At 47.2% G+C, this 26256-nt stretch overlaps 3 protein-coding genes across 7 annotated transcripts in view; all 3 read left to right on the top strand.

The window, feature by feature from the left end:
• The first annotated feature begins 1202 nt into the window (after positions 1-1202).
• On the top strand, positions 1203-5771 carry LOC135264215 (cofilin-2-like). Of its 2 annotated transcripts, none has more exons than XM_064352974.1 (4): positions 1203-1626; positions 3914-4224; positions 4493-4569; positions 4878-5771. In XM_064352974.1, exons 1-4 carry the CDS (start codon positions 1492-1494, stop codon positions 4988-4990), a joined length of 636 nt encoding a protein of 211 aa, XP_064209044.1. In that variant the 5' UTR covers positions 1203-1491; the 3' UTR covers positions 4991-5771. The 2 variants fall into 2 exon arrangements, with proteins under 2 accessions (XP_064209044.1, XP_064209043.1); XM_064352973.1 differs by lacking the exon at positions 1203-1626 and adding an exon at positions 2399-3073.
• Positions 5772-7941: 2170 nt separating this feature from the next.
• LOC135264210 (putative transcription factor Ovo-like 1) lies at positions 7942-18324 on the top strand. 4 transcript variants are annotated; one of them, XM_064352963.1, is made up of 6 exons: positions 7942-8307; positions 8682-8763; positions 9067-9651; positions 14218-14444; positions 14802-15309; positions 16064-18324. In XM_064352963.1, the coding sequence occupies exons 3-6, from the start codon at positions 9552-9554 to the stop codon at positions 16417-16419; spliced, it is 1191 nt and encodes a 396-aa protein (XP_064209033.1). In that variant the 5' UTR covers positions 7942-8307; positions 8682-8763; positions 9067-9551; the 3' UTR covers positions 16420-18324. The 4 variants fall into 4 exon arrangements, with proteins under 4 accessions (XP_064209033.1, XP_064209034.1, XP_064209031.1 ...); XM_064352964.1 differs by lacking the exon at positions 7942-8307 and adding an exon at positions 8325-8430; XM_064352961.1 differs by lacking the exon at positions 7942-8307 and adding an exon at positions 8325-8430 and having other exon boundaries at positions 8682-9651.
• A 2481-nt stretch (positions 18325-20805) lies between these two features.
• Positions 20806-26256, top strand: part of LOC135264207 (transmembrane protein 151B-like) — a 14916-nt gene continuing 9465 nt past the window's right edge. The window contains exon 1 of the mRNA XM_064352955.1: positions 20806-21813. Within this exon, the coding sequence (XP_064209025.1) occupies positions 21754-21813 (60 nt within the window). The 5' untranslated portion in view covers positions 20806-21753. The remainder of the gene's footprint in view (positions 21814-26256) is intronic.

Here is a 26256-nt window from a genome sequence, read left to right on the forward strand (position 1 = left end):
GCGCCTGGCTGGACCCGCTACAGCAGCCGGGTTGTAGGAATAAAGCCAGGCTCAGTGTGCTGCTTCCTTAAGGGGCGGGACCAGCTGCGGAGCCGCTGAATCACTAAATAAACACGCTGCCGAGGGCGCACGCATCACCCCGTTCGACTTGGCCGCCGTTCCACACCAAGCCCTTCTGCGGTGGCCTAAATTTGATTCGAGTCTGTCATCCATGCAGCAGTTTCCATGCGGTTGCTGGTGCCATCGTGCAGTGCAGTAGCGGACGTGGCCCACTGGGTGGCAGCATTCAGCAGCTCTGTCTCCAGGCTATTAAAGTCAAGAATTTAGGAGTTACTAAATACATGATGTGTTGTATTTCTGTGTTCGCTGAAAATGTACGTGCATTGTGTACAGTTGTGTATGTGCTGTAATGTACGTGTTTTCTGATGTGTAGTGCTGGCTACATGTGTAGTGTTTAGAGTTTACAGTGTTTACGTGCAGACATCTATTTTCTAAATTCATAAAAATTGCACCTCAAACCACTGTACAGACCATGCATTAAATAATTAACATTTCCCACAGTAATTTATAAACAGACATTAAATGCTGTGTAGTGAAAACGTTTCATATTTGGAAGTTTGCTTGCAGAACTGAGTCACAAGTACTCATTTCAGGGCTAAAGGAAAAAATAACCCTTACCTCAGTGGTAACCATAGTAACCGACCCTGTTCCTGGAGATCTGCAGTCCTGTGGGTTCTCCAGCCCTAGCAACGCAAATTTCAACCGCCTAACGATCTGCATTGAGCTGCAGGTGTGCCAAATTAGGGTTGGTTACCACTGCCTTACATAGTACAAGGTTGTCAACTGACAATCTTGTTTTCATATAGTTTAAAGGTGCTGAAGTTGCATACAGTGGAGAGAGCATAGCTCTTTCTATTTTTGATATTTTGGCCGCACGCTTACCAGAAATTGCGATGTTTTAAAAAATGAAAGGATAGCAGTTATTTTGACAGAGTGATTGTGTTTATGACCTGTTTAGGTTACCGCTTTCCCGGAAGTTCGGTATTTTGTTCTTGACATCATATCGACATGGCACTTAAATTTTAAAAAGTATTAATGTAGGCTATTAGGCAAAGAAAATAATGTTTATGAAACGGAAAAGGCTCGCTGTGTTAATTAGGCTACTGTGTTCATTTACAAAGCGTTTTCTTTAAATTGATGTCGTATAGCTTTTATTTTGAAATCAGATGATCGGAAGTTTATATTTGTTGCCAACAATTGTTGCTGGCTTCACCAGAGACAGTTTCAGCATCTCTAGAGGTTTTTGTTATAGTCTCTCTTGTATGGGATTTGGTGTGCCTATTTTATACAGTCTATGGTCTGGCTTCACGGAGCCCTAGCGGAAGTTACCGGAAGCTAATTAACGGAAACGTAAATGTTGCTAGCTTCACGGAGCTGTTAGTTGTGTCAGTCTTGTTTATTTAGGCGAACAAAGCTGGGTTGCCCGTAGTGATGGACCGCTTGGATGCAAGAGAGCTCACCGACTTTGAACAAGGGGTGATTGTTGGGGCGCGTTTGGCCGGAGCGTCACGAGCCGAGGCAGCGCAAATCGCTGAGGCGGTTTCCCGAGGACCGTCGGTGTCTAAGGTGATGATGCATTATTTTTAAAGCGTGCAGAAAACGAGCGCTACCTTGGCTACCGTTAGCTCATAGCTGTTCGTGAATGGGACCAGCACACTTGCTTAATGATGCGGTGGCTAACTGCGCGTGTCCGCTGGAAATAGTCAATAGCAGTAGCAGCGTGGTTATTCTCGAAATGACGTCTCAAGAGCAGGAATTCGCATGTATTCGCTGCTCCGAGATGAAGTCGTCAGTCACATCCAAGTCAGAAATGTAAGGCTTTATATCTCTCCTGATGTTGCTACGTCTTTCACTTGGCCCCTGATCCAGGGTGTTGAGAAACACACCTCGTACAAGTTTTCGATTTGGAGTTCAATTCTGCACCGTTTTGTTGAGATGCAAATAATAGTTTCTGTTTTCGAACCATTGTTTGGATAGACAAATTGCTGAGGAGGAGTTTGTTCTGCTGTTTTGTATTGCTAAGCTCCTGGAAAAGCTCGTACTACTTTTATCCCTAATATGCGATCTCGGGAAGCTTTTGAATTCAGCAGCTTCTGGTTTGTTGTCTTTGAATATGCCTGGTTTGGTCAACATTAACACTAACTTTATCTCTGGCTCAATAAATGTCTCCTTCAGTCCCTCGTCAGTTTGCTTACGGATACTATTGTAACTCATGTCTGAACCTGAACCCCCCCCCCCCCTCCAATGCCACGGGGCAAACCCTCTCGCAGGTTCCTGTGTAGCACCAGGGCCAATTCTCTGCGCACATCCCCTATGGAAGTGAGGGAGAAAGGTCCAGCACATGGGTAGAGATAGGCAAAGTGGAACAGTGGTCCCTGAAATGGGGCTTTTGTTTTTTCTGTTGAGAACTTGAACTCTCTCTCTTTTTTTCTCAGAAGAGAATCGGGGATGGGATTGGACTTCGGTTGTACAATAAGCAGTTTGAGCTGGTGGAGTCAATTGTGTTTCTGGGAAACATAGAGGCTTTGGGAGGTGATATAGGTTCACTATTTAGCAAGTAATCAGGACACCAGGTTTACAAGCACATGCTCCAGTTCCTCAAAGAAACAAGGCTGATCAGTGGGATGTAGGTGCTGTTAAGTAGGCTTAAAGAAATGCACGGTTGTTAGGTGATGGGCATTCATTAATACCTAAGGCAAATGTTCTTTATCATAGTGCGGTTTTTCTTTTTCGGGCGGAGGGCATATTCTTAGGACCACACGCCAACCCAGTAGGTGGCAGTAACGCACGAAAGGCTGGTTTACCAATCGTCAGTAAAAACAAAGAACAAGAAGAAGAAAGAAGCCTTTGGTTGTGGTCGTGGTTGCCAGTTATCATGGATTGCTACGACACAGATGAGCAACTCACCGACTTTGAACGAGGGATTATTGTTGGGGCATGTTTGGCCGGGACACCGAGGGCCAAGGCAATTGAACTGGCGAAGGAAGCTTCACGAGTAACGCCGGTGTTTAAGGTGATCTTGGCCGCTTTTGAGAGCGTTCAGATTAGCATCGTTACGGCAAACAAGGTAGTCAATACAAGCCGGGAGGGGGTATTGATTTATCTCGTCTTGGGGTGTGAACAGGACCAGGTAACGTGTCGGGATAGCTATGTGTGCATAACTGGACCTGACTGCCGTTAACGTAAACTTAGATCAGAAACGAGGTTGGATATAGTTGGCCCATGGTGTAGGCTACGATCAGTTGCGGGCTAGCATTAACGTTAGGTATTCGTAGTTTTCGTCCAAATTTTTGTCCAAATTTTTTTTCAAGCAATTAACTTACAGCAATAAAGTTTAAATTAAATCATCGACTCACTATCTTGTTTTAAAACGGCAAAGTGGTAGTTAAAAAAAAAAAAAATTATTGAAAAAATATAAATATATTAAAATCAAGATACAGGATACTTTTTTATTTTTATTTATTTATTTTTTTAAAAAGAAAATTAATACCTTCCGGTAATTTCCCCTGTTTTCTCAGAAATAAAGCCTAAAAATCTATATTGGCCTAAAATTTAACTCTGCGGTCCTATTATTTGAACAAGACATTGTCTGAGTGAGTGTGTTTTTGGGACAAGGTTTAAATAATAGATTTGGCTGCTCCTGGACAGGCATGTAGCAGATTGGACAGGTATGGATGAAATCTGCAATCTCTGAGCCACAAGCCCATTTCCTGAACCTGTATATCACACTGCCACTATGGGTGACAGGACATTTTACACACACACACACGCACACACACACACACACACATGCAGGCAACGGTGTGTTTTAGCAAGTCTGTTGGCTCACCCCCCCCCCCGCGCGTTTCGGCAGGCCTCTGGGGTGACTGTGACAGAAGATGTGGTGACGGTCTTCAACGAGATGAAGGTGAGGAAGGCCCAGGCTGGAGAGGAGGAGGAGGAGAAGAGGAAGAAGGCGGTGCTGTTCTGCCTGAGCGAAGAGGAGGACAGCATCGTCCTGGAGGAGGGCCGGGAGATTCTGCAGGGGGACGTGGGCGCCTCCGTACAGGACCCTTACCTGCATTTCGTCCAGATGCTGCCGCCCGAGGACTGTCGCTACGCCCTCTATAGCGCCTCCTACGAGACCAGGAGAGTCCAGAAGGAGGACCTGGTCTTCATCTTCTGGTGAGCAGACCAACGGGGGGAGAGCACTGATCCCGGGAGCAGCTACATTGGATTCATTTAATTCATGCAGTGCATTTAAATATGAACACAGAAAAACTGTGAAATAATCAGTAAACACTGTATGATTGTGAACAAAATTAATCATTATAATACATCACCGGGTAAATGAAAAATTGTTTTTGAAATGTGTCCATTTCTTTCTGTCTTTTTTTTTTAAGGGCCTTTAAAAGTCTCTCTTTAGAAGTCTCCCTCTCTCTCTCTCCCTCAGGGATCCAGAAAGCGCTCCGCTGAAGACCAAGATGATCTATGAAAGATCCAAGGATGCCATCACAAAGAAGTTCAAAGGTGAGGAAGTAGAGCATTTGTCTGTCTGTTGTCAACCGTGATGGAATACTCTGTCCCTGGGGGCGGAGCTGAGGGGCTCAGGTTATCATAGCAGCAAGTTGTATGGGCATTTGATGTCCAATCAGAAGTCTTGTCCCTCTCTCAATTCAGTATGCTTGTTAGCATGAAATGCATGTAGTACATATTGCCAAAGCAAACGCGAAACGTACAAAACATGTAGTTTAACAGTAGAAGTACAACATGAACAACACTTGCTACTAATACAATTAAAATTAGTTATCGCTCTTTCTCTATCTCTCTCTCTTCAGGTCTCAAACTTGACTGGAGAGTGAACAGTCTGGAGGAAATCCAGGACCGGCGTTCCCTGGCAAAGAAGCTGGGGGGCCGGTCAGTGGTGTCTCTTGAAGGGAGCCCTGTATAAATCTAGCCCCAGGCTTCACGTCAGGCCTGTGGGAAAACCAGAATTCCAAATTGCATTGCATTCGACGGTTCGTTCCAATCCAGGCAGAGAGAACAGGATGGGTTAGGGGCACAAACATTTCAGAGTGGAAATGGTTCTCATTTTTGGGGTTGGCGATTTTTGGAGTATAAGGCATTGACTGAAACAGTTTGCAAACAATTGTTCAATCTGAATTGTACATCATTTATTACACCTAATACTAAGTTTAATAAATCAATCACCACAGCTTTGTTGTGGTATTTACATTTTTTAATTCCAAGCATGTTTTATTTTTAAACATTTCTTAAAATCTTGAATTCAGGGTTTTTTTTATATTATGAGTGCTTGCATTGTTGGTTGTAAATAGGCTATGAACAAAAAGTTATAAACTGTAAGTTACTGTGTTCTGGGTTATCTGCTAAGCAAATAATTGTCGGTATGCAGATATAACTTGTTTAATAGTGACACCTAGTGGTATGGAGTGGAAATGCAACTCATGGCTGAAGGGCTATTTGTCCTTTATAATCTGCTGTTTTCACTGTCTGCAGTCTTTACAGTCTCTGTTATTCAGCAAAAAAAAAACTGGTTGGAGACAGTTTGAATTGTATGTTCTGTAAGCAGACTGTCTGAAGCGCTTTGCTCTGCCATAGTTTCTTTTCCATTAAAACTGCCAAAGTGAATGAGCATCTGTAAGCAGTAGTACAGTTCTTGTAACTGCTCCCAAATGCTTTTCTTCTGATGCAGAATAAACCACTCTCCAATACTGATGTTTGGTAAGCGTTTATTGTCTTCCCTTTAACTCAAGCAAACACCGTGAAAAACTGGAATGACATAAAAATATTCTATTTTTAGAAACACAAAGCACAATCCAAAGCGATGTACAATAAGTGCATACCGAAGGTCATTGGAACAACTACAGAACACAGATCTGATAAAGTACAATAGACTAACTGCCTCTACTGTTTGTTGGTGCATTTCTGTTCTGCAAACACACTGCATTTTCTGCCAGTGCTACTCATGAATTATATGTGTACGTGTGTTTCACTGGGTGGGTAGTTGTGTGTGTGTGTGCGTGTGTGTGCATGTGAGAGAGAGTGTATGGTGCTGATGTAGGGTAGAGATTCAATAAAAGGCTGTGACTTCTTGCATGTCTTAACTTATACCCCCCCCTCCCCCCCGCCCACCCCACTGCCTTCACTTTTCATCCATTGCTTTTTTCCCATCTGTCCTTTTGTGTTTTAATTTAATTTTGATTTGATAAAGTCTTTACTTGGCATGCGGATTAATATCACAACGGCGACACTGAGGACTTCCCACTTTACCACTCCCTTGGCACCCTATACTTTTAACACGCAGTTCTTTTTCTCTCTTCCTTTTTCTTGTGTCTGCCCTCAACAGAAATCCTAACGGTATTTTCCGACTGCATTCTCTCCGTTGCCGGCTCGTGCCTCGACATGTCCTGAACGACAGTTAGGCCCGTAAGAGAAAGGGAAGCGTCCGCGGCATTTTTATTTTTTTTAAAAGAGAGGAATTTAAGTGCAATATGGCCAATTCCCACCAGAGGTCGCCCTCTCACCCGTCAGGCGATCAAAGGTGCGGCACAGCAATGCGCAGGTACAGCACGTTAGATTAAATGAGTGTACTTTAACAGCTTTTTATTCAGTTTTTATTTTGTGCCAAGAATGTCATCTTCATGTACAAAAACTGTAATTAAACAGAATGATTATTTTCAAATATGACTAATTGTTTCTTAGAAAAAATTGTATGCAGATTGTACCTAGGCGTTTGATAAATATAATATAATATGGACTGGGGGACAGCTACAGCATGTGACGTTATATTTTTGGTGAAGTTTTGGTCATTATGTGCATCTTGGTGAGATGCTTGAATGCCTCTCAGTCCGATCGGAATTCAATCTGTTCCTAATGCATCTTGGGTTTCATTTACACCTGCATTTTGTTGTGGATAGTCTCTATCTGGACACAATCAAGATGCTGAACACACATGAAACAGCCAGGTGTACATGAGGCCAGATGCACTGCATAGGATGAAGGGCAGAGAGACATGCATCATGAGCAGAAAGAATGAAAGAGGGAGGGAGAGAGAGAGAGAGGAAAGAGTCGGAGGTGTGCCAATTACCATATATTCCAAACATTTAGTTTCTTCATTTAACATTTACATTTAGATTTAATATTCATATGTAACATTTACATTTATATTTAACATTCATATTTAACATTTACATTTCCCATTCATATATGACAATTTTTAAATCATGTACCAATTAAAAACATTACTTTTGAAAAAGAAATTAGTGTGTGATGGGGAAGGAGGTGTGCGATGGGGATGGAGGAGGTGTGCGATGGGGAAGGAGGAGGTGTGCGATGGGGACGGAGGAGGTGTGCGATGGGGAAGGAGGAGGTGTGCGATGGGGATGGAGGAGGTGTGCGATGGGACGGAGGAGGTATGCGATGGGATGGAGGAGGTGTGCGATGTTTCAGTGCGTTCCCAGACTGACAGGATTACCACCTGTTCTACACTCCGCCCGCAGGTCATCCTGTCATCTTCTGACCCCCTGCTGGGGTGCGTTTACAACCCCCTCCCCTTCCCAAACAATGGCCCTTGTCTTTCTAATTACCCAAAACCCCAACCCCCCCAAGCAGCGACACTCCCTAAACACATTTCAGCTAAACGGGACAGTTATTCACAACCACCCCCGACCCCATTCGGAAACCCTGCCCCCTGGAATGGCCATTAAGCTCATTGGAGGCAAGGAGGTCCGCGCTTATTTATGAATTTTTTTGCCAACTTTCGCTCTTAATTATTTAATTATCTTAATGATATGCGTGATCTGACAGCAACATTTCTCAATTAGCTCATGAAGCTCAGCTGATCATTGTTATTGTGTCCCAGTGTGAAGTTTGTTCCTGTTGTCCAATCTACATGTGGACCTGTGCTGGTGCGCACAGATCATCCGCTAATTATTTCGGCGGTTAATTGGTGGAAACAGAAACCTGCGAACGCGCCAGCCCTTCCAGGAATTAATTTTCCGGCGTAACAGAGAGCAGATCTGCTGTAGGTTTCAAACCAGCGTCCTCGGCGGCTGCTCGCCGTTAAAAGTGGTGCATTAGCCCGTTAGTGTCTCTAGCCACGACGTCAGTTAACACGTACACGGCCAGTCCGCCCTCCCCTAGTTTACGTGATGCCGTGACGCTAATGGTGTCACAGCCGGAGAGCGGTAGTGGGAGATTCATATTTAGTTACCGCGTTATCCGTATATGTAGGTCGCAATCAAAACCGTGAGTAGTATTTAAAGCCTCCCTCTCATTCACCTTCACTCTGTCTGTGCATGACCCACACCTGCAGTCTCGTTGCTGCCAAGGTATAAGGGTACACCTGTCCATTAAAGGGACGGCAGCGAGGTAACTTCCCTGTACCCGTTACAGACACGTAACCTTACAGCCAAGGACAACAATTCAGTATTGGCAGAATATTAAGTAAACATCGCATGACTGTGTTCAGAGCTGGTTAAATGCACGGTTGTGTGCATGCAGTGTATGCGCTGGTCTAAGTAATGTGTGCAAATAGTGGAACGGGCCTTGGCGTCTGGCTTTGTGTGAGCGTGGTTGTATGTCACTATCTGTCGTGGCTTGACCCGCCCATCCGTTTTCAGGTGAACGCTGGCGATAATTAAGTTCTGGACGCAGGGCCGAAAGCACCAAACGCTACCCGGATTCAGACTTTTCTCCTCGTCGGTAATTTCATTTGCTCAATGTCTCGCTTCCACAGCCCCCGTGATATAGTCAATTTCCCTCTCTCTGTCTCGAGCTCCCTCTCCTTCTGTTCATTCCCACCTCTAAGCGGAATGGCGAAGCGAAAAGAAAACCGGTTGGACAGGTAGAACTTGGAGAGGACTCGCCCTGGTTGGGTTTGTTGTCACCGTTATTTTTCTAGACGCATGCGCGGTCTTACCTGTTTCCTGCTCAAAAGCTGTACCTGCTCAAGGGGAAACCTTTGAAATCACCGTTTTGTGCGCTGTTTGTTTGTGTGTGTTTCAGTGAGCGTTTGTGTGAGGTTTTTGTAGGTATAAAACTGGAAACTTTTCACCTCCGCGGTTCCTACCTTGGCTTACCTGCCCGGACACACCGGATCTCGCTTTCACCTGGGGCACTCCCGTTTGCCGAAGTGGAAAGGAGTCCGAACTGGGAAAAGGCGAAAGAAAGAAGGAATTGTGCGAAATACGGAATATTTAGTTGATTAAAGGAATTAAGAGTGACCCCCGAAAGAACTGACTGCTGCTTTTTCCATTTCCAATTATTGAAAACGATAATTTCGGGAGTTCGTCTTGTGATTTGAATAGAGTAATTACGAAACGCGAAGCGGAATAAGGGTATAACTGTTTGCCTCTCTCCGCTTTGTGAAACTTGAGTAGGGCTCACTTCAGGAGCCTTTTCCCTCGAACTTTGCGAACTGGGGAAAATCGAGTGTGAGAGTTCTAACGAGTCCGTTATAACGGCGTTGGGCTTCAAAAAACGGATAGACCATGCCTCGAGCATTCCTCGTGAAAAAGACGAATATTTCCCCTGGCCGGCGGAATTGGAGCCAGCTCCCGGACCATGAACGCGGGGAAATCTATATACCAGGTGAGATGCTAACATCAACTCATTTGCAGTTATATAACACGTGATTATATTTGCTCTTAGAGTTTTATTAGCTACATAATTTGGCTGAATATATGTGCATTAATGTTTATCCACAAAAGGCACATTTGTGGAGTGTTAGCTCGAGTGGTAAGCAATGGGTAGGTTATTTTGTTCACCTTCAAATCATGACTTCTGAGGCCAATGATTGATAGTTTAGTAGTTTAGTATTAGCCGACTAATTTTTAAGAGGTGGTGTGCGTGTGAGGGATGTTGACAGAGACTGCCGCCTATGACTTCCTTGTGTCAGGGCTTTATACCAGCGCTACCTGGTTATATTTTTAAAAAATAAATAAATTAATTAATTAATTAAATAAATAAAAACGGCCTAGCAGTGATCTTGGCCCGTGGCGGCATGGCAGTGTGGAAATCTACTCGCTAGACACGAGACGAGAAACGTCCTGTGATCAGACACGTTTCCAGACTTCAGTAGCAGCCAGTGAGTTGCGTTATGAGCCCTCCGTCATGGCCTGTACTGCTTTATGAAGGGGGGTCAAAGACCGACTTGGAAAAGCCAGTCTCTCAAACTGAACGTTTTGTCTTGCTGATCGCAAGCTTTTAAAAAAAGAATATAAGACCAAACAAGGGAATTTGTCTCTTAATATAACTTTTTTAATCACCCGCTGTTTCGTTTAACACTGGGAAATAACGCCTGCATCTGATTCGAATAGTATGTGGGGACGAGAGCCCGCTGCACTTTAACTTTGAATCATAAAAGAATCTAACGGCCTTTCGGGCACCCGTCCCGTGCACTGCATACCGCTAGACCTTAATTTGTTTACTAGCTTTACCTGCACCTCTTGAGAAATGTACCTGCTCATATACATAACGTGATTAAGACGCCTTTCGTGGCACGAGCCTACTCGCGTATTTGCATGCTGGTATTCCGTCGTTTTCAGAAGTAATGGCTGCTGGGAATTCTTCCACCCTGGGACGAATTCTTCCACCCTGCGTTTTGAGTGCCCTCAAAAAAATCATCCTCATATTTTTTTGTACATGTATCCTTCAGGTGTTTCAAATTCCCACAACAATAAACTGAAAGGGAAAGCGCGAGCCTGCAGTTTAGCCGCGCATTTAGCTTAAAGCGAGGACAGAAATGTGTTTCATTGACATTGTTGTTCCAGTTTGCAGCTCCTGAGACGTTAGGGCACGAGGACTTGCTACGACATTGACAGGCCGCGCATGCGGGCAAAAGCTGTAATGTAGACTGTGTGTATGTTCACATCAATCGCGTCATTTAGATTACATAATGGCGTCAGAATTTTATATTTACGCTTTTTTGTAAGTCCACAAGTGAACCCTCGGCACCCTGTAGACTAATGGTCACTTATACTGTCACGTGAGACCGTCTCAAATTTGAATAAGAAGCCAGTCTGAGGCGCAAGTATTTTGTTCATGAATCCGCTGTTGGACATGCTTGCGTGCCAAAGCGCAGAACATCAGTCTTTATTTCAATAAAGTGACGTTTAAACCGCTGCCTACCTTTTTATTTGCATTGACGTATAGGCCGAGTAGCCTACATGGCTCCCCGTTTAAAAGGCTGCTCCCACTTCGCCGTCTCTGCGCGTGTGTGTGCGCGTGCATGTAGGCTACTCGCCGGTGGCCACTGAGCGGGCTGGTTAATGTTCTTTCCTGCGGGAAATAACGGATTTACGCAGAGACAGGCCTTGCAAACATTCGCGGCATGACACAATTAGTTGTTTTTCCCCCGTTGTGCTATAGAGGCTCTCCCCCGCTCCCACCCAACTAGACTTAGGCTCCTTTTTCTTCTATTGAACTGCCGAAGTTGTGGCTTACTTATTCCACCAAGAACACTGCAAATGCTGAAACACACACACACACACACACTACGGATGTAATTATTCGACTGTTGTATGCAGGGTTCGCGCTGGTGAGTTCTGGGAGGGTAAGATTAAGTAAACTAACATAGATATAGGAAACACCAGGTGTTGGCAAATACTATTTTCGCTTTATTGTGGTTTAGTTTTACAGCTGGACTTCTACTTGTGACCGTTATCTGCCGGTATAAAGTACCTGTTGGACTGTGCCATTATCTTATCACTGTCTCCTCGGAGTGGATTAAAATGTTCCGTTAACTTCAAATTACCTATGACCCCCCGCTCGTGCAAATTACCTCAGAGTAGCAACATTTCTGTTTCTCTCTCGAGACCATTAATCGGGTGACCCGAGGGGGCCACGCCCGCGTCTCAGGCTCTCATCAGCATTCTGCTCTGGGCCCCAGCGCGGTTACGCGCGCGCAAGAGCAAACATGTTCACAGAGCTGAATGGCTCAATGCGTCGAAGCACAGCCGAGTAAAGAGACGTCGATGAGCCGTTACCTGAGTAACGGGGCTAGCACTTGTAGCGGTTTACGCGTTAGAATTATCGCATTCGCGGGGTAATTTGAATAGCAACGGTATATGACGTTTCACAAAAGTGTTTCTCAGACGCAGTATAGCTTAATCTAAAAATTAAATCCACAGATCCGTCGTAGTTCAGCAGCTTGGCTAAGGGTTGACAGTTGTAAACGTGGGCGTGTTTTCTGTTGCGCTTTATTGCAGCTTTATCAGTGATAAGGGTTTGGTCATAGGGCTGTAAGTCTCCTGTCCCCAACATTTCTTTTCTAAATGACCTTGTTCAAATGTTTCTGTTCCTCAGATTCTCAGACGCGGCATGAGAAGCGAACGTACCGGAATTCGGATTGCCTAATCGATTATTTATTAAACTATTTGTAATATTAAGAGACGCTAGTACATTGATAATAAGAAACTTTTTTATAAGTTATAGAGGATAGACAAATTGATCCTCTTTAAAACTTCACGAAAGGGCAGCTTGTGCCGAGTTTAGCTCTGTAAAGCCCACGTCTTTTTTTTTTTATATATATATATTTTTTTACATACAAATATTTTTTTTTACATACGGATTTTAAAGCTATATAACAACGTAATTGTTCGAGCAAAGCCTATTGTGGATGTGTGGACTGTAAGAGGGCGTGTGGACTGTAAGAGGGCGTGTGGACCGGGAGACCATTGTTCAGTGGAGATACCGTTACCCGTGGAGCAGCTCAGCTTTGCCAACTCATTTGCAATTCATCTGATTATCTCGAGGGCAGAGTCAACAAACAGGATTCAGTGTGTTCCTCGTGCGTGTGTGCTCAGACACGCCCTATACGAACACTTCAGTCAATACTTTTTTTTTTTTTTAAAGCGCCCTGTGCTTAGCAAATGTCGATCATAGTTAATAGATAATCTTTTTTATGCTTATCACCAGGGAGCACTTTTTTTATATTTTGGAATCTACTTTTCTATCAGCCATGTGTGTATAACGCAGAAACATTTGTGAAGGCACACACCTGAGCGTGATACACACTGTGTAGGTGGTGTATGATGGGCTCATGTTAAACTCTGCTCGGGATTTGGTTGTAATTCCTTTTGTTTGGCAGGTCTGACTAGATTAACAGGAAACTGAGCATTGGCTTAACAAGATAATGGACACGCGTGCGTGCGCACACTCGCACACTCACTAGATCACACACAATTATACGTACATATAAATAATGCTACACATCTTTACAGAATATAGACAAAGCATTGTGTATAAACACTCTGCACACACACACACCTGCCAGACCCATAGGCCAATAATGGAGGAACTTCCCCCTCTGATAGGACCTCTCCTTTCTGACAAGATTGTGCGTGTGTGCCTGCCTGCGTGCGTGCGTGCGTGCGTGCGTGCCTGTTAAAACACTCTGTTCAAGTGTGGTACAGTGTAGTCATGTGACATGCCCTAAGGGACCTGCACTGTCCAATCACAGGTATCTTATCACTATGCAACAGAGGCATTATGAACACACATTATTTTACCCACAACCCCTTGCTTCTTCCCATGCTGATTGGTCACACAACATTTGCATGTATTTATTTCATATGTAATAGGGGCTGCTAGTAAATTTTTTGTTAGTTTATACCGCTGTGCCACCTACAAAGCAGCCTATACTTCTGCCATGTTGACTGTAGTTTTTCAATACATTTATTTTGGGATACTTGTTTTTTTTTTGGCCATCCCTGCTGTGGAATCATTGAGTGACCCTCTGAATGACCCATGCTGAGCATGGGTAACATGGTCAGGCTTCGGTCACATGGTCTGCATGGGGGGTCACATGGTCAGGCTTCGGTCACATGGTCTGCATGGGGGGTCACATGGTCAGCACGGGCCTCTCCCAGAGCGGAGTGACTGCAGTCCTGCTGGTTTAAACGGGGGAGGGAGTTCACAGCAGAGCCTGTCAGCCATGTTCACACTGACCTGCAGCACACAGACCATGTGAAGTGACATCCTCTTACCTCCTCTCTCCCTCTTACCTCCTCACCTCTCTCCTCCCTGCCCCTCCTTATCTCTCATCCCCTCTCTCTCCGTCCATGCCTCTACTGCCTCTCTCCCTCCCCCTCCCCCCCCCTCCCTCCCTCCCTCCCTCCCTCCCTCTCTTCCCTCCCACCCCCCACCCTCTTGTAGTCTCTCAGGCCACTCCTCTCAGTGGGGAGGAGTCAGAGGCCAGCCCAGCTGAGTGGGCTCTGTGCCTGTCTCGGCTGCAGGGAGACTCCACCCATGATGACCACGCCCACGATGGCCACGCCCACAGGGCGGAGCTCCCCTCCAGCACCGCGCAGGGCCAGCATAGCCCCGCCCCCGGGGAGTGGCCAAAGCCACAGGGCACGCCCTACGTTCGCTCCAAGATCAAGGTGAGGGATTCTGGGAGATGGAGTGAGGGGGAAGAGAGAGAGAGCGTGTGTCTGCGTGTGTGTGTATCTGTGTCTGTGGGTGTGTGTCTGTGTGTGTGAGAGAGGTAGATACCTGTGTGTGTGTAATTGTGTGTGTGTATCTGTGTCTGTGGGTATATGTCTGTGTGTGTGTGTGCACCTGTGTTTGTCTTTGTGGGGACATTATACTGAGTAGGCAGCCTGTCTATCCCATTCAATTTTATTTGTTTAGCTCTTTTTACAGGGACACTGACACAAAGACACAGTGCAGTGGAAATACAAAAGTCCTCCACTCATTCCTCATTCTCCCCTCCCCTCCTGTCTGCTCCTCCCTCTCAGGTGACCACAGGTGAGCCGCTACCTGTGGAGTCTGTCCGCAGTGACCCTCCTGCTGCGGGCGTGTCCTTGGGCCAATCCGTGGAGGCTTCTCCTGGCGTGTTCGTGGTTGGGGGCGTGTCCACCCCTCTGGGCGTGTCCTTAGGAGGAGGCGTGTCCTCTGGAGGAGGTGTGTCCTCATCTCCGGGTGTGTCTTTGGAAGGGGGCGTGTCCTCATCTCCAGGCATGTCTTCCGGAGGGGGTGTGTCCTCATCTCCGAGTGTGTCTTTGGAAGGGGGCGTGTCCTCATCTACGGGCGTGTCTTCCGGAGGGGGCGGGCCCTCGGCAGGGGGCGTGTCCTCGGGCACGTTTGCGTTCAGCTGCCAGGTGTGTCAGAAGGGCTTCCAGTTCCAGCGCATGCTGAAGAGACACCTGAAGTGCCACAGCGAGGCCAAGAGACACCTGTGCAGCTACTGCGGCAAAGGCTTCAACGACACCTTCGACTTAAAGAGACACGTCCGCACGCACACAGGTATGACACACACACACACACACACACACACACACACACACAGGTATGATACACACACACACACACGCACGCACACACAGGTATGACACACACACACACACACAGGTATGACACACGCACACGCACACAGGTATGATACACACACACACACACAGGTATGCACACACACACACACACACAGGTATGACACACACACACACACACACGGTATGACAGGCCACACACACAGTTGCACACACAGGTGATGAACACACCCCACACACACCACAGGTATGACACCCAACACACACACACAGGTATTACACGCACACACACAGGTATGACACACACACACACACAGGTATTACACGCACGCACACAGGTATGACACACACACACGCACACACACAGGTATTACACACACACACACAGGTATGACACGCACACCACACAGGATGAACTCGTAACCACACCCCACCCTGGAGTGAGGCCGTAAGTGCTCGTGTGTGAGAAGGCCTAACCCCCCCTCTGTGCCCCCCCAGGAGTGAGGCCCTATAAGTGCTCGGTGTGTGAGAAGGCCTAACCCCCCCTCTGTGCCCCCCCAGGAGTGAGGCCCTATAAGTGCTCTGTGTGTGAGAAGGCCTTACCACCTGTCCCCCAGGAGTGAGCCGTATAAGTGCTCGTGTGTGAGAAGGCCTAACCCCCTCTGTGCCCCCAGGAGTGAGGCCTATAAGTCTGTGTGAGAAGGCCTAACCCCCCCTCTGTGCCCCCCCAGGAGTGAGGCCCTATAAGTGCTCGGTGTGTGAGAAGGCCTTTACGCAGCGCTGCTCGCTGGAGTCCCACCTGCGGAAGATCCACGGCGTCACGCAGCAGTACGCCTACAAGGAGCGCCGCAACAAGCTGTTCGTCTGCGAGGAGTGCGGCCTGACTGCGCAGACGCAGGACGCCCTGCTGCGCCACCTGCGCCAGCTGCACCCGCACAGCGCTCTGCTGCGCGCCCGGGACGGCCGCCGGCCGGGGGGCGGGGCCGGGGGCGGGGCCAAGGGCGAGGCCGCCTCCCCCGGCTCCTCCCCCCGCTCCTCCAACAGCCCCGACAGCGACGACGCCCACGCTGAGGACATGAATCAATGACCACATGAGTGAGTGAGTGAATGAATTAATGAAGATGTTCTAAGGAGAGCAAGAGAGAGAGAAGCAGGCCAAGGTGTCCACAGAGTTCCTGTGAATAATGTTTTTTTGTTGATGTCCTTGCAATAGTCCACAGAGGACCAATGCCCCCTTTTCATAAAGCAGTAATCCGCACATTAGTGCTGATCTGAGATCAGTTGGGCCCTTTGGCTCAGAGTGGATGCGGTTTGGACACGGACTGGGAATAACTGATCCCAGGTCAGCCCGCATGCTCTGAGACGCTGTGGATGTAGGCCTGAGTGTCTCAGTTTGACTCCTCTTGCTTCTGAGAGTAAAACTGCCACCGTTCTGGATGAGGGAGACCAAACGACCGCTCAAATAACTCCCCTCGGAGGAATATATATATAAATATATATAAATATAAAATAGATTATTTATGATGCTGTTGGTGTCCGGCTGTTGTACATTGAGCAGCTAGTGATGTCACTGTGGGAGATTACCTCTGGAGAGCTTATGCAGTCTTGTACATACTAAGAGACGGATGACCAAGATGATAAAATCTCACATTCTGTTGATTTTTTAAAACTTTTTTTAAAAATGTATTCACATATTTAAATATCCATCTTAAGATCTATCAGGGTGTCATTTATACTTTTTTTCGAAGAGGGAATATAGTTTATTTTTAAAACTATTTTATACATTTGATGAAATGGATGTGTGCAACATGTTGTGATACTTTCTTTTCTTTGTTTTTATAAAATGTGGATGCAAGTCAGACGCTGGACTGCTGTACTTCATCTGAAAGGACATTTCAAACGATGTTCTGCAGTGCTGCTAGAAAGACAGGAAGTGCACAGAACTGTAAAATGATGTAACTTCCTGTCCTTGCTGTACTTATCGTATAGCATAGATAGGAGCTGGAGGTGGTAGGAGGGGCCAGGCGGTGAAGCCTAGGAAGTTACAGGGAAACGGCCTCTACTGCGCATGCTTGACGGCAAAAGCGCTTGCTGCCCATTCAATTCAATGTAGAAATCCAAGGTGATTTAACTACCAAAGAAAACCTCATTGATGCATTCTTTGTGATCATAAATTTCATTATGTGCTGCAGTTTCTGAAACAGTGATTGTTTTGGTCCAGAAATGTTGAAAAAATACTTATTCAAATGTGCAGATTTTTTTACATAATGCATAATTTTCAATCTGCTTTTCATGTGAAGCGTAACGGTCATCAATCGAGTTATAAAAAATACCATGGAGGACATTTTATTTTGCCTTCTAAAGTCTGATGTTCCCCATTCACTTTAACAGGAGCTCCAGTGTTTTCCCCTCAACATGCACTATACAGGCTGACTTCCGGGACTTCACAAGCTTAGCTTAGCCGAAGGCGCGGTCGCCTGTCTAGTTAAATATGCATGTCTATGGTGCTTATGGTGGGCTGGGTTCTCTTTTCTTGTCTCTGAGTCAAAACAGGCCAGCCGGGAGCAGCTAGTTGCTGGCATTCATTGATCTGGCATTCCGATGAAAATGATTCTTTTATGTGATTTTTGCAGTTTGGTTTAGACTACATGTTTTTGCCAGGGATCTGAGGAAGTGATTAAAAAAAAAAAAAAAAAAAAATGTATTTTATTTTTCCTGGCATTTATTGAGTTACAGATTTCTGATACCATATTTCACCCAGGTCTGGCCCGGGTTTGACCTGGGTCTGATTGTGACTGTGTTTTGGCACTTAATTTGTGCAGCAGGAGCGCATTAGGAGGTACTTGAATACACTCCCATTTGGCAATGAAACTGGTTGAGAAACGCTTTACTGCACTCTGTCACACGATGCTGCAATTCGGTTGGTTGGGTGGGGTGCTGAGGGGGAGGAGCCAAGTCACATGTTGCTCAACATTAAATGAACGGTCTTGGAGTGGACATTTTATGGGTTTGTTTTAGGTGGTGGTTTACCTGAGCAGTGGGTGTGTTTGTGTGTGTGTGTGTGTGTGTGTGTGTGTGTGTGTGTGTGTGTGTGTGTGTGTGTGTGTGTGTGTCACTGCGTTTGAGCTGTGGGTGTGTCAGAGCGGATAGTGGCTGCTGTAAGGTGGCGTGTGCTAATCTAAGGTGAAGAATTATCGTAGGAATGTTTGGAGGTGTATAGCGTGTGAAGGAGAGTCTGTTTGCTGTGTCCGTATATACGTTTTTGGCATTAGGAGTATTCCAAGACTATCTTCTGTGTGTGACTGTAAGCGAGGTGTGTGTTGTGTATGGTTCTAAGACTGAACAAGCAGATTATATGTGTTTGTGTGTATGACTGCATGTACATGTTCTGAGTGTCTACGGGGCATGTTACTGCATATACACTGTGCTGTGTGTTGTGTGTTTGTGTTTGACTGCATAGTTGAGGGTGTGTATGTGTATGACTGTGTAGAATGTTTGTGTGTGTGTGTGCATGTTAGGCAGATTGCAGATTCCAGGGTAGTGTTCAGTCTTGTCAGTAATTTCTTTTTTTTTTTCTTTTTTTTTAGACTGTGCCGGGGGGCGGGGGAGGAGGGAGGGGGTAGGGGGTGGGTGTGGGCGTGGGCGTTTGTGAAGTTGGAGCAGTAGGACATTAGTCCATAACTGGTCCACCTACACAGTGTCCTAGCGGCGTTGCTGATGCCAGCGTTGCTGCAAGGTCGAAGGAATGTCGTAAACGCGTAAATGCGTAGTTACCCGCGATTCCGCCTTCTCCCTGTTCTTGCGGCACAGCGGTGTGATAACGGAAAGTGTAATGCAGGAGGATCGGCAAAACCATATTTTACCACAAGGGGGTGCTGTTTGCCGCAAAATTGTGCCCGAGGTGTCTTCGCGCCGATATTATTTGGGTTAATGTGGAAAAACTGTAAATTCATCCGTCTCTCTCTCTTTCTCTCTCATACAGAATATTTAAATTATATAAAATAAAATGGCAACACCACCACCACCGATAATAATGATGATGATAATAATAATGATAATATAAATAATGATAATTATGATAATGATGATGATGATATTAATAATAATGATAATAATAATAATGACAGCAGCATCACCATCAGTGAGCTCCAGAAAAGCACTGTAGCCACAGTTCCACCAGACAAACAAATGACCAAACGCATCAAAAGCTCTGACCTGCACCATCGGGATACAGTAACTAACACACCCATAAATAACAATACGCTCTGTGATCTCAGCTGACACAGCTGCACCTGGCCAAGAAGGGGGAACAGGCCCTCTCTGCACCTTCAAAGCACAGCGTTCTGCTCAGTTATCATTTAATACTCCCAGGAAAGGACGTGTTATCACACAATCTAACCTCCATTCTTCCCCAAATATGACAGTCCCAGAAATAAAACCGTCCATAATTCCTGGAGGAGGGCCCAGCATCCCACGAACAGCTGCATGCCACAGTGAAGAGACACTCAGACTAATGTTCTCCACACTGCTGAAACTCGGAAAAATAGCGTAGCCCTTACTCATATTTAGAATGAGCAATGTTAGTATTATCTAGTCTGCACCTGAAGCGCTGTCACACCATGTTTACTGGGGTATGTGCCACAGTAATATTCTTCTGTGCCCCAGTAAAATGATCATTGAAAAAATAGTGACCACTGCTGTAAAGCAAGCAGTCAGATAACTAAGGAGAAAAAAAGCTACCCAACCCTGTTCCTGCAGATCTGCCATCCTGTAGGTTTTCACTTCAACCATGACAAAGCCACACCTCATTCAACAGCTAGAAATCTCCTTGAGCTGCTAATTAGGCGGCCCAGATGGACAACTAGTAGTATCTATACCAGCTGCTGTACAAGAGATCAGTGGGTTGGTTTATTTTCAGTTATGATTGATGGAAGCAGATCGGGCAGTGTTAATATAACGCCCCCCACCCCACTTTCCAATCAGAGAGTGCGACTCCTACGCTGCCCCTTCACCAGGCGTTTATGTTCACCTGCAACACGGCAGCCATTTCTGATTTATTTTATTCAGGGTGAAGGCCGTTCTGCGTCCTGCTTGGACACGTTCCCTCCACCTCGTGTCAGATCGGATTCCCTGGACCGGGAACATCCAGAATGTGATTCGGGGAGGCAGCGGGGGTCAGTGCCCAAAACAGCGCTCTCCCTTTGCGGGTGACGGACAGCTCAATGGCTCACCTTTGCTCCCGTTTAGGGCGATGGGTCAGTAGAGTTAACAGCTATGGCAGGTACTCAGAAATTAATGCAGATTAATGTGATTAGGCACCAATGTCCAGGATAAATTCGACGTTATTGATCTGTTACACGGCCAGGATGTATCTTACGTGACGCTGACAGCTACGGTCGCACTAGCGGAGAGCGAATCAAGTCCAACCCTTTTTTCCCCCGGAGAACCACAGGATGTGCTGGTTTTTGTTTTCATCTGAAAATCCTCAACTTGTTGAAACCCACGAAACCGCAAGAGGGGAGTAAACCGTGTAATCAGCTGTATTGAAGGACAACGCGGTTCCAGTCTGGACTAGTTCCAACTGGGCCACGGTACATCATACACGCGCGAAATTCATTTAGGATGTAGTTGACTTGTAAATTGGGAGGCTGTTGTCTGCGTATCTGCTCAGGTGAATGACGTCAGTCGGACGGTCCTGATTGCGTTGTGCAGGTGCACGCGGTGTTAGATCTGCAGCTCGCGCCGTTGGAAAGCTGGGAAGCGCGAGGGTTAACGAGGGAAATCCGAGGACGTCCTGTGAGTCCGACGAAGGGAAAAAGTCCAAATTGACTCTTCGCAGAAGCGATCGGTAATGTGCTGCGTAGTGTAGCTTATGAAAAATGGAAAATAATACTTTTCTTATGCTAGGGAAAGTAAGAACCGCCTTCATATAATCATTACCCCTCTCTCGCGTTCGTCCCATCATTAGCCTATCAAGCCATATCCCTCTCTCTCATTCACTCACTCTCTCACTCTCATTGGTGTTCCCAGTTCAGCCTTTTTCTAGTGTGTTTGTGTGTCGACGCTTATCCACACACACCGCCCCACTTGAGACTCCCCGGATCGCGAGCGTCTGGAAAGCATCACCGGTCGCGGGAACAGAAGGAGTCAACAGCCATCCTTACGAATAACGGGGAAAGGGTCTGACAAAATGAGAGCGGTGCAATAAAGCTCAACGCGAACAGAGACAGGGAAAGGGAGTTGGATATCTGAGGATATATAATGCGTGTTCGTCACGGACGCTGCTGTAGGGGAACCGGAGCAGCGGCGGATGGGGTGACACACGCTGCGTGGAGGTCCCGACGCCGGGCCCCCGGGTTGTGTGCGTCCTGGGCCGGTCTCCGGTGCTAACGAGGACGACTAGGAGAGGGGCGGACAGAGGATGCAAGGGGTGACGGTGACCGGAGAAGCACCCACGCTGAGTGGAGGCGGGAGGGAGGAGGTAAGGCGCCTGTTTTTGGGGCTAAACGAATACTGACGTGTCCATTATTTTCTCAGTACATATGTCCTCCTACCCCAATAATACCTGCGTCATTGATCCATCTGCTGTGTTTTTATGAAGTTCCCTGTTTATTTGCGTGTTTAGGCTTTTTTTGGGAGGGGGTGGGGTGGGGGTGTTGTCTGAACATAGCCTGCCCAGGTATGTTATTTGGCATCCCCGCATGTTGTGATACCAAAGTTCCGTCACTAGTAGTAGTCCAGTATCGTCATTAAAATATCCTCGCCATGAACTTGTACACGCGGAAATGTCAGGTATTAGAAAGCACGTGCCACGCCGCAGAACTGCGTATAGACAGGTGTGTACGTGCGCTATTCGCGTGTCCTTGCAACGGGTACAGATATATGCATGCAATAGAGATATAGCCGTGTCGGTGGTTGGCTATCCATGCTATGTAAGCGCGTCCAAGTGCTGCGCAAATTACAGTATGATTGTGTACACGCACTGTGGGGCAACAGCGTGCGTGCACGCGGCTAAACCAACGCTGCTGTTTACTGTTCGTTCCCATCGAAACCGTATTTGAGCAGAACAGGGTCACCGAAGGAGAAAGGGGGGGGGCGTGCTATCGATTCAGCCGGACACACGAGATCATCATGGTCCGCCAAAACAACGAAACCAATGAGAAAGTTAATTCAATTAAGAGAGAGGGGGCGGGAGAGAGGCCCAGTTAACGCCACCAGTCTCTCAACAAGCGCAGCCGCGTGAGCGCAAGGTGAACTCCCCAATTCGCACAAACGCGCAGGCGCTACAACGGTCGTCACTTTCGGTAGCTACTTGTCCGCGGTGCTTCAAAAAGCGCGTACCTCTGAAATGAAGGAGAGCGACACAGTTTTAGGAAGGGTCTGGTTGTATATTGGACTTGGCCTGGGTCCTTTATACACCCAGTTTCCCGTTGAACATTAACATGCCTGCATTGCAGCTCTGACTCGTGGCTCGCGCTATACATGATTTATTATAATCCACTGCGTCCATCTTTAACCTTCACCCTCCAAAATACTTTGGCACAGTCTTCTAGTACCACTGTTACTACCCCCCCCCCCCCTCCCCACACACACACAATCTAGCCTACAACTGCCCCCCTGTGAATAACTGAATGCGGCCTAACAGGAGGTAAATATTGGGATGTCGATGAGCAAGGCAAGCGTCAATCGTCCTATCGATAAAGAATCGTTACAGATAATCAAAACCATCGTTGTCCATGTACGAGGTCGGTTTGTAAAGTCCGTTTCGTGAGAGATCCCTGATCAAAGCCACGGACCGTCCCATCCGTTCCCCACAAGCCACAGGTAGCCACGTGCTGGACCGTCGCATTCCTCCGTCTTCAAGTGACGGACAGCCTGGCCATTTGATCGGTTGCGCACGAGACTCCTGCTGCTTCTTTCTTTTTCAGAATCCACCTGGAAATTCTCTGGTTCGCCTGTTAAAGCGCGGTTTATTAACACGAGACATGCTGCGGCCAAATCTGCCGAACTGCGAATGTTTGCGTGCAGCACGTGCGTGTACCACGCGATTCACTGTCAAGAGTCATGTCATCAGCTGTCACTCACGGTCATTTAGATCCTCTCTGCTGTCTCCAACACTAACTGCCGAATACAATATTGAGGGAATAACAGGCCTGTGCAGGTTCACTTATTCTAAGAGACAAGGAGAGATGATGACAGACATGCATTAATTTTGTGCCACAATCGATCCGTTCCTATATCGCTCCCAGCACAGGATGTGATAACACAGCCTAACCCTAACCCTAACCCTTCCAGGCCATGCTGTAGAATCTCTGAGTCTCTCGGGAGTAGTACGCGGCTGCGCAGGTGGAGGTGGGTTCCAGGTGATGCTACCGTTCAGCTGTTTTACCTCCTCTCAGTTTTCAGAGTTTTCACTTTTAATAAAAAACTGTTAAAGAATAGAGCTGTCCCTACAACTGTATCTCATAAAAAAGTACATAAGAAGGGGGACCCTGGTTTTTTCTTTGGTTCACCAGGTAGTTCAAACTCAGGAAACCAGGTGAGGCGATATAACTGTGTTACCGCCTGCTTTAATTGACCAATCAGGTGCTGAGTAACATAAATAACCAGCAGATCCAGCAGCAGAGTTGAGTAGCCCTGATAAAAAGAGCAACAAAAGAACAAAAACCCCTTCTCAGGGAGATTAGGGATGAGACACCTGGCAGATCTAATCAGCCTGGAACAGTGTACAGGTGTGTGTAGACCCTTTACCAGTGTGTATAGAGTAGCTGTGCAGGTGTGTGAAGAGCCTGTACAGGTGTGTACTTGTGTACAGGTGTGTGTAGAGCCTTTACCAGTGTGTATAGAGTAGCCATGCAGGTGTGTGAAGAGCCTGTACAGGTGTGTACTTGTGTACAGGTGTGTGTAGACCCTTTACCAGTGTGTATAGAGTAGCTGTGCAGGTGTGTGAAGAGCCTGTACAGGTGTGTACTTGTGTACAGGTGTGTGTAGACCCTTTACCAGTGTGTATAGAGTAGCTGTGCAGGTGTGTGAAGAGCCTGTACAGGTGTGTACTTGTGTACAGGTGTGTGTAGACCCTTTACCAGTGTGTATAGAGTAGCTGTGCAGGTGTGTGAAGAGTCAGAGCAGGTGTGTATTTGTGTACAGTTGTATATAGAGTCAGTCTGTACAGGTGTGTAATTGTGTACAGGTGTGTGTAGAGCCTTTACCAGTGTGTATAGAGTACCCGTGCTGGTGTGTGTAGAGTTTGTACAGGCGTGTGTAGAGTCAGTGCAGGTGCTGACTGTGTACAGGCTGTGTTAGAGTCAGTGCAGGTGCGTGACTGTGTACAGGTGTGTGTAGAGTCAGCGCAGGTGCGTGACTGTGTACAGGTGTGTGTAGAGTCAGAGCAGGTGTGTATTTGTGTACAGGTGTGTGTAGAGCCTTTACCAGTGTGTATAGAGTACCCGTGCTGGTGTGTGTAGAGTTTGTACAGGCGTGTGTAGAGTCAGTGCAGGTGCGTGACTGTGTACAGGCGTGTGTAGAGTCAGTGCAGGTGCGTGACTGTGTACAGGCGTGTGTAGAGTCAGTGCAGGTGTGTGACTGTGTACAGGTGTGTGTAGAGTCAGAGCAGGTGTGTATTTGTGTACAGGTGTGTGTAGAGTCAGAGCAGGTGTGTATTTGTGTACAGGTGTGTGTACTGGCTGCTGGATCACACAGAGCAGTTCTGGGTGAGACGGAACAGGCTGATTTGTGGGATGTCGACACCGCGGTCTGCAGCCATTAGAGTTCCGTCTCAGATTACAAGTGTCTCTACAGCCAGAGAGAAAAGGCTTCTGCTGTCCCTGCAGCGCTGGGGTCGAGCGGTGAAGTTAAATTAACGTGTGATCCTGGAGGGGACGGCGGAGTCTTTACCTGTGCTGGGCATTTCCCTGCGTTTTACACGGTTTGATTCATCATTTAAACAGGTCCTTGTGTGAGAGAGAGAGAGAGATGGAGGGGGAGGGAGAGTGATGGATATAGAGAAAGAGGGGGAGAGGAGGGAAGAGAGAGGAGAGAGAGAGAGAGGGAGGGAGAGGAGAGAGGAGGGAGGGAGGGAGAGGAGAGGAGGGAGGGAGAGAGAGGGAGGAGAGAGAGGGAGGGAGGAGGGGGAGAGAGAGAGAGAAGAGAGAGGGAGAGGAGGGGAGAGAGAGAAGGAGGGAGAGGGAGGGAGGGAGGGAGGGAGAGAGAGAGGGAGGGAGAGAGAGAAGGAGGCTGTTGTTTTTTTTTTAGCACTGCTCCATCTCTGGGGATGCACTTTCTCTCCGCTTTCTTCCTCTGACTCACTGTTCTCTCCTCTCTCTCTCCCTCCTTCCTCCTCCATTTTTTTGCTTTCCTCTGTTCTCTGTCACCTCCTCACCCGTCCCCCCCCCCCCCCCCCCACCCACGCTCCGCGCTGAAACGCACTGAGGTCACTGGGCTGCGACTCACCCTGCTTCTCTGTGGGCACAGTATCTCTGGTTGCTATGGCGAAAGCCCCGGTGGACGGGGGGTGCTATTGCAGGCGCTGAGGTTTGCTAAAATAAGCAGGTGCTGGGACCCAGGGTAGTTTCACCCGCTCCCGCGCCAAGAGGAAGGCCTTCTTCGGCAAATAAGCGTCTAAAACATGGCCGCCGGGCGGCCTACGCAGCGCTGGTTTTACAATGGCGGTACACCACGTCCGGGGGCGACAAGCCGCACCTCTCCCGCTCTAAAAACACTCTTCCTTTTTTTCCTCTCGTCCTCTCTCTTTCAGTTCTGTTCTGTCGCTCCTGGTGGCTGGGAGACCTCGCGGCTTCGGTTACACCCTGATCGATAGGAGAGGAGGAGGAGGGGGGAGAGAGGGAGGAGAGGGTGAGGAGAGGGGGAGGAGGAGGGGGGAGAGAGGGTGGTAGAGAGGCAGAGAGGGAGGAGGAGGGGGAGGTGG

The sequence above is a fragment of the Anguilla rostrata genome, chromosome 9 (genome assembly GCF_018555375.3).
Source record: "Anguilla rostrata isolate EN2019 chromosome 9, ASM1855537v3, whole genome shotgun sequence".
NCBI classification, from domain to species: Eukaryota; Metazoa; Chordata; class Actinopteri; order Anguilliformes; family Anguillidae; genus Anguilla; species Anguilla rostrata.